Consider the following 8147-nt stretch of genomic DNA (forward strand, 5'->3'; position numbering starts at 1 on the left):
CACCCTACCCTGTATCGAGGTGACACTTGACAACTGGCAAAGGGCCTGCACTGCTTTGGCACATCCCACTGCAGACACCCCCTGGGCAAACCTTTGCTCCCACAGGTGCGATCTCCCGGGCACTGCCCAACCCGGGGTCCCACCAGCCACGGGCTGGAGCCGGGAGAGGAACCGAGCAGTCGGGGGACTTACCCAGCCTCCGTTGTCCTGGATCCAGTTGTGCAGCTGCCGGTTCAGGTACTCAGTCATCCAGGCGGCGATGCTGTCCACGAGGTGAGACATCTCCCGGTTGACGCTCTCCACGCACATCACGCCGCCAAACTCGAAGAAGGCCACAATTCTGCCCCAGTTAACCCCATCTCGGAAGAGCTCCTCCACCACCGCCACGAAGCGGCTCCTGGCCGTGAAGGGCGTCAGGTGCAGCTGGCCAGACATTTGGGCAAAGTCCCTCTGGTAGCGTCGGGAGAACTCGTCCCCCGCCTGGCGCAGGACGAGGTGGACGACCTGGGGTGCGGGGCGCAGCCCCTCGGCCGGGGGCGCGTGGCTAGCAGCAGCCGAGCCGGGGGGCTCGGGGTGCGGAGACACCAGCCCAGTGTGATCAGAGGAAGTCCCAGCAGCAGCAGCAGCAACCGCAGCAGCAGCAGGAGAAGAGAGACCTGGAGGCAGGGATGCCCTGTCCTCGCTGGCAGGCCAGTCGTATCCCCTCTGGGAGAGTTTATAGTGGATGTACTTCAGCACTATCTCCCGGTTATCGTAGCCTCTTCTCCCCGGATGAGCCATAATTCCCACGAGGAAGCAGCAAGAGGAAGGGAGAGAGGAAGAAGAGGAGCAGGATGAACCCAAAAAAGTAAAGCAGCCAATAATAATAAAATTAATAATACCAAAAATTATAATCCAGTTATTGTATTGGACACGGTTTCATTCATGCTGGTGTGGGGGAGTTCTCGGGGTCTCGGAGGTACTTTTGTCTTCTCAGTGTTTCCTCCTCGGTTTGAGATGCACGGCATAAATAGGGATTAAAATGCTGTAAATACTTTACTTCCAGGTGCACATTTATTACTTATTATAAATTTACTTTAGGACCATTTCCTCCTCGGTGTTGAAATGCATCTTAAAAAATATTATACCGACTGAAAATCAGGTGCATTTTCCCCTAGGTGCTGGACTACCACGGACACGAAGGAGCGGACGAACACACACTGCAAAAACTGCAATTCAACACAATTTGCTAAAGCAGCCTTGGATGGACGTTAATCCAATGCACTTTATGCTAGAAACCTCAACATTAGGTTTTGGGTTTTTTGTTACACAAACTAAATTTCCTCTGTAAAGTACTTACTTGGACTATAAATATGTTCCTCTGTCAAGTTTCCTCTAAAAGAAAAATAGCAACAATAAAATCCAAACATCACAAGTCTTCAGAAGCGTTAAGTTCTGGCTGCTTTGATGCTTCAAGTCAACAAGGGGATGGGAAAGGGGCAAAAAAAAAAAATTTCTACGATTTCAAATGTTTTTTCCCAGACTCCTGTTTAACAGACATCTCCAAAGATGTGTCAAAGCTCAGAAAATCCCGCCTCGCAGACCGGGAAGGCGAACAACCCCAAAGAGACGGAAAATCCTGGAGACCAGATGAACCACATTTGAATCCAAGCTCTCGCAGAAGTGCTCTGTTTTTCCCTCCAGTGCAACGTACAGACATATGCATTTACGTAGTTTCATTCAGACACCGATCGCAGGAACCCGGTGCTTCCACACACACGCACGCACACACCCAAAAAATTTTAAAAAATTTAAAAATCGTATGTATTTAGGAAATTAATTCTTTTTCACAAGAAAGAGCGCAAAAAAATTAATTAAAAAACGAAAATAAAAATAAAGACGGAAAATTGCTTTTGACTGCTGCCATTTCCCGAGCAGCTTTGTATCGGCGGAGGAAGAGCCCCTGGCGCTGCCGAAGAGGGGCGCGGACGGGGCGTGTGTGCGGTGTGACTGGTGCCGATGGGGACCGCGGCCGCGGCGCCGCTGCCCGCCCGCCCGCCCGCGCAGCCCCGCGCACCCGNNNACCGCCCGTGCGGGGAAAGCGGCGGAGGGGCCGGGGGCTGCCCGCCCTCCGCGGCGGAGAGCGTCCCGCTCCGCGCCACCGCCGCCGCCCCGCGCGGATTCATTTAAATAATTTTTTTTTTTTTTTGGTAAATAAATGAAACGGGGAGGGGAAATAAAAAGAAGAAAAAAAAAAGAAGAAAAAAGAATACACCTTTTTAAAAAGCAAAGTGGCCGCTGCAGCGTGCGGGGCTCTGTGCATTTTGGATGGTGTGCGCTGGCCGCAGCCCGTGCGCTGCGCGGGTGCCCCGCTCCCGGCGGCGGCCCCGGCCGGGCGGGTCCCGCACACCTGCTCCGCGCAGGCCGCCCCCGGCCGGTGTCCAGGCGATGGGACACGCAGGGAGTTGGGGTTTGGGACTTTTTGTAGAAACGGTACTCAGGTTTGTCCCTGTGCTCCAGCCTGAAGAATTTTTTTTACGTTGAAGAGAGGCATTGAGGAGCTGCTTGAAGATGAGGTCGATCTGGAGTTGACCAAAGAAGCAGAGTTAACCTTTAAAGCTGGTAAACCCAAAGAGCTGGGAAATAGCGGTGGCTCAGCTGCCTTGCCATCGAGCAGCGACACTGGGGGCCAGGGATGTGTGCTGCTGGACTGCCCCCGCTGAAATAGGGCACCATGCCGGGAAATGCCAAGCCGAACGGGAGAAGGACATTCCCGGCACCTTTCTCTGCTCAGTACAGGAGGGGAAAAGATAAATTCTTCCAGATTTTGTCAATATGAGGGTGATTGGGCTGATAATCTTATCCCCAAAACTAAAAGGAATGAAATGCATAAACAAAGCTGTGACCGTGAGTTCTCCTGGACAGGGGGCACTGGGAATGAATGCACCCTGCCCTCCAAGTCTGTTTTTAGAGATGGTTCCTTCAGGCACGGGCCGGTAGCTCACAGGGTGGCTGCTCCTCTGAGGAAATGGCACTGGTGTGGGAAGGGTGAGCAGCTGTCCCTCCAACAGAAGAAGGGGAAGTCTCCGAGACGGATTCCGTTAAACGGAGCTCACCTGTGCCCTCGGTGATCCAGGGTTTTGCTTCGAGGCCGCACCGAGGAACTGGTTTCTGACATGTACGAAACAGCGCCTTTCCAGGTGCTCGAGGAGGCGCTCAGGGTGTTTAACTCGTCTGTCGTCTGGTTTTTAGGGGGCACGGGGAGGCACTCGGCACCATACCTAGTGCCAGCATCCTCCCCTCTCCCTGTCTTCCTGTCTCCTCCGCCTCTCCCTCCTCTCTCTCCGGCGGGCGGCTGTTGCCACCCAGCGGCCGCCGCTCGCCCCGGCTCGGGGCTCCGTCCCTGCGGGAGCCGGGAGCGAGCTCGCCCCGTACCCGCCCGGGAAACCGCGGGAGCGAGCGGGGCCCTCCCGCCTGCCGGTGTGTGAAACGGGGCTGGCTGTGGATGGTTGAGCTCAGGGGGTTAAGAGCGACGGAGATTGCAGGACAGCAAGTGAAATGAGTTCAGACAAGACTGATGATGCTCTGTGAAATCGTGGACTAAGGGCTGTACCTGACCAGGTAACTCACAGCATGGTTTAATGATGGACCACAAGCTCATCTCATCTCCATCCATATGAAGGAGTCCCCAAAAGTAAGGTGCTTGCGATGAGCTGAGGGATGGCTTCTGATGGCAGAAATGCAGACAAGGGATCTGTCAACCAAGTAACATCATCACCTTTATATTCTTTCACCGAAAGAGAACAAAGAGCAAGAGGTCTCCCAAAACTGAAAGTAACCTGACATTTCCGTGTAACCATTTCCATGGTTTAAATGGAACAAGTGATACAGGCAATCAGAGCAGCCATAACCAACCTGGATGCTCATTCAGTCTGTCACTGTGCTGGTGATTGAATCTAATGCAATTGGTCCTGCAACTGAAAATGCATCAGAGATGTTGAGTAACACAGAAACCCTTTCTAGGTGCACAATGATGTTCTAGCAAGACCAGTTTTAAAGCCCAAAGAGTAAATCAGTGTGGGGCAGATATAAAAGATGCATGTAAAATCAATGGGATTTTGTAAGGAGGAATTGAAAATATCACTGATTTTATGGTATTTAAAGGTTTTTTGCATGTAGAAATGCAATTGAGGCCAGCTAAATGAACAGTGTACTGAGGACACAATCAGTAAAATAAGAGTTTCATCATTTATAACTGATTCCTGATGGAAACAGGTACAGCAAAAATTTTATGAGATACCCTGTTTGAAATGGATTTAGTGATGATGCTTCTTCCTCACCAGCTCCACATTCAGCACTTTGTTATGGGAATGACAGCTCCCAGCTTTTTAAAAAAGTTTAATAGGAAAATAGTGGTCTTGGTTCACCAGAAAGCTTGCTAACACCAAACACAGCTGGGACTGTACCAAAAAATATAAAAAACACAAGGAAAAATCCTGGGAAATGTTTGCTTTAAGCAAGGGTATTAGCGTTGAGTCATGGGAAACAAAAACCGTGCCTTGAAGAATGACAAATTGGGACTCTGTAAAAAAAAGCAAAACAAAATTATGCACATCTGAAGCCTTGTTCTTAACATTAAACGTCAAAAGCATTGCATCTGACCTGTACGACTCTAATTGAAGGGAGCGGCATCTTAAAAGCAATTATGCTACCTGAATGGGTGATAAACATCTATTACAGTGTCACGAGTTTGCATCACAGCACTGCTTTTCACTTTGCTTGTTTGTCTGAGCTCAGCAGGATAAAACAACAGTTAAGAAGACATCCAAAACAAAGGCAATATGGTTTTGGAGGCAGATGGAAGAAATGGCAAAAGAAGCTCAGGATTTATTAAGGAACCTGCAGTCAGTGCACAAAGTCAGCTAAGAAACCACGGGGCTTTTAGGTCGCAGAATAAGATGCTGACTACTCAAGATCTGATCCTGCAAGTCCTTCCACACACATTTACCTTTATGTGAGTCAGCCCACCAAAGTTAATCAGACTTATAAGAATTAGCTGTATGAAGAATTGGAACTTGATTAGGAATACAAGCAGCAGTTCACCTGCAAAAAGCTCTTTTGACACTTAAAGAGTGGTGAAAGCATTGCCATTCAGGCATCAGTCAGGTCTGGTAGCATGAGGGATTTTCTTGAGATTATTTTCTTGAGATGGCTTTCTTAACCATGCTTGGGCATCTGACCAGACAGGGTCCTGGAAAGCCTGCTCTTTCTTCTGTGGCTTCCCACATGCCCACTGTACAGCAGATGTATTACTAACAAATTCTGTAGAAAAGTTTGTAATGTCCGGCAACTCTAACCTCCCCAACAACCTGAAAGCAAACACCTTTTCCCTGTACCTTTGTGTTAACATCAACAGGCTTTCAGCAGCAATCCTGATTCCTGGTGACCTGCCCACCCTTTTATTTCCTTGGATCAGGCACAGAAGTTAGAGAGAAGCAAATGATTGTTTAAAGCCCTGCATGAGCAGGCACAAAACAAGCAGGATGTGTGTTTGCACTCACAGTGAGCAAGGACATTGCCACTTTTTCTTCTGAAAATCTGCAGGGTGGCAAAAAATCAAAACCACCATCGCCACCAACCAAAACCCCCAACAACAGTAAACTAAATTTGAGTGACCTGAAAGAAGCATTTAGGGCAATATAGGTAAATATACCTATGACATCAGAAGAGGTCCATTGCCTTATGGTGTTGGAGCGCAGCTTAAATACTGGCTTCACTGAGAGTCCACTAAGACTGTGCCCACAGGTGGGGAATTTGCACATATGCAAATCAGCAAGCCGCTCCTCACACAGCCAATGGCTCTGTAAATGCTTTTTGGTGCTGTGTCCAGTGAGGTATTTGTCTGTGCCACCCACTATGGCCATTCTTCCCACAGTTCCAGGCATTCAGTGATGCTCCCTCCCATGCCAGCATTCATTTACTCTGCCTTTGTTCCTCCAAGAGCTTTCTAACTCTCCCTGAGTAAAATTAACCACCAACCACATGACCTTTCATGTTTGTTTCTGTCCGTGAGACCACAATACCCACGGATCTACGGTATCTCTGCCAAGCTGGATGAAATGTCTTGAAAGCAATATTCTTGTAGAGACTTGCATGGATGCACATAATGTTCTGCTATCAGGTGCCACCATTTATTGCTTAGACTCTCATCTGGTTTGCTCAACATGTGGCCCAGCACTGCTGCTGAGGAAGCAGCTGTCTGTTGTATAGAACGCTTTAAGTCAGTTTTCTGCATGAAAAAAGTATAGGAAAAGGTAGTACCCATGAAGCCTGGATGCATATTTTCCTCATTCTTAACCAGGATGATGGCAGGCTAACCTGAGCAAACTTCCTCACTTCTTCAGAGTGCATTCCTGAAATGGGAGATTGCCTTTCATCCTGCTGGTGTTGCAAATGCTGCAGGTGTGGAGTGGATCCTTTTTTGCTGGAAGCGCTTACAGAGCAGATAATGCTACTGTAAAACACTTAAAGCACGCCCAACCTGCAATTATGGTTTATTTCATGGGGTTTAATTGCGCTCATCAGGAAAGGCAGCTGGATGAGATACTTGGATAATATCCTTAGGGTCCAACATAGCAAACAGCTCCTGGCTTTCAGATGCCTTTTACTGTACTCATCCCTCAACCATCTTCACTTCTTGTCAGGATCCATAGGCCCCATGGTTTGGATTGGAAGGAGGCAAACAGCCCCGGATATCTCTTTCTATGACATCTCTTGCACTTCTCTATGTGGCAACAGGGTCTTGCCTTCACAAGAGCTGAGCTGTCTCGCCACCTTTCGCAAGACACCAACCTGTGCTTGTGACTGAGGCAGTGCCGCCCATGCCCTGTCTTTCTGCTCTCTGGAAAAGGATTGGACACCAACTTCCCAGATGAAACTGCAGAGGAGCAAAGCAGGCAGGTTCTGCACAGAGGAATAGGAAATCGAAACACTCTTCTAGACAAACAGGAACATCCATCTCTGATTCATGAACTTTTATTACACCTGTTAAAATTTCTTAAAGTAAAAAGGGAGGAAAGCACTTTTTTGAATAAATGCTTTGAAATAAAGACCAACACACTTCATTTTAACAACTTAGCTTTGAAAAGAGGCTGTTCCCCTCAACTGCAAGTAACCTATGTCATTAAAAATTTCATTTTAGATTTAATTTTATATATATTATTTACACAGTTGTTATCTTAATAGATTTAACACCTTTTTTTGGTCAAGGGAGTTGATTCTTGGTGCTTGGTTGTATGACTGTGTTAATCATGTATGTTTTGCTCTTGCCCCTTATGTTTATTTACATTGCTCTAGCAGCACGACTACAGAATCAACTTCAGAGTTAGAACTGGAAAGGTTTAAAATTAACATGGGGATTCCCCTCCAAGCTGAAAACAAACTTGTTTTCAACTTAAAAAATTTCAGACTGCATTGGTGGTATTCTACCACAGAGGAGACTTAGTATTACATTCATCAAGGTTTCCCCAAACAGCAAACCTTCCCAATCAAGTCTATGAAATCAATCTCCCACATCAAATTAGATTCTGCCCCACCCCCCCTCCAAAAATTAGATACACATCTTTTGGGTTAAAAAAAAATAAACAAATTTGCACTTTCCACTTCCTTCAGTGCAAGTTTCATCCAAAAGCTTACCAGCATTATTTCCCCCCACCGCAAACCATCACCCACAGCCAACCTTTCCCAACAATTTAGAGCAACTAAGGTTGAAAGTAGTAAGAGAGACAATGAGAGGCATGGCAAGACAGACACCTTTTGAAGTCTCCCTCCAGTGACAGAGGAAAGGAAATTACTTCATGAGGTTTTTACTACCAGCTTTTGACAGACAATCACGCACACACCTACTCTACAGCGTGCCTGGTACTGGCTGGGCAGGAAAAAACCCAATTAAATGGAACTACAAGATAATCTTATTTCACTTACAAGGCTAAATTATGAAAAAGATTGAGGAGCAATCTAGTTTGGCCTGCTACGTGTACTGAACTGGAAAAAAACAAGAGCTCCAGTTGCAAAATGGCCTTCTCCCATTTCAAAACTTAGAATGTTGGGGAACTAAAAGATTAACATCAGCAACACATTGTAGACAGCACATGCTTTCCTCAATCCAT

The 8147-nt window shown here is 47.3% G+C and overlaps 1 protein-coding gene across 1 annotated transcript in view; it reads right to left on the reverse strand.

The window, feature by feature from the left end:
• Window positions 1-2043, reverse strand: part of BCL2 (BCL2 apoptosis regulator) — a 97443-nt gene extending 95400 nt beyond the window's left edge. Inside the window, exon 1 of the mRNA XM_039721778.1 lies at window positions 193-2043. Coding sequence (XP_039577712.1) covers window positions 193-780 — 588 coding nt within the window. The 5' untranslated portion in view covers window positions 781-2043. The remainder of the gene's footprint in view (window positions 1-192) is intronic.
• Between the last annotated feature and the right edge of the window lie 6104 nt (window positions 2044-8147).

This window comes from Passer montanus, unplaced genomic scaffold (genome assembly GCF_014805655.1).
Source record: "Passer montanus isolate IOZ18808 unplaced genomic scaffold, ASM1480565v1 scaffold107, whole genome shotgun sequence".
Lineage (NCBI taxonomy): Eukaryota > Metazoa > Chordata > Aves > Passeriformes > Passeridae > Passer > Passer montanus.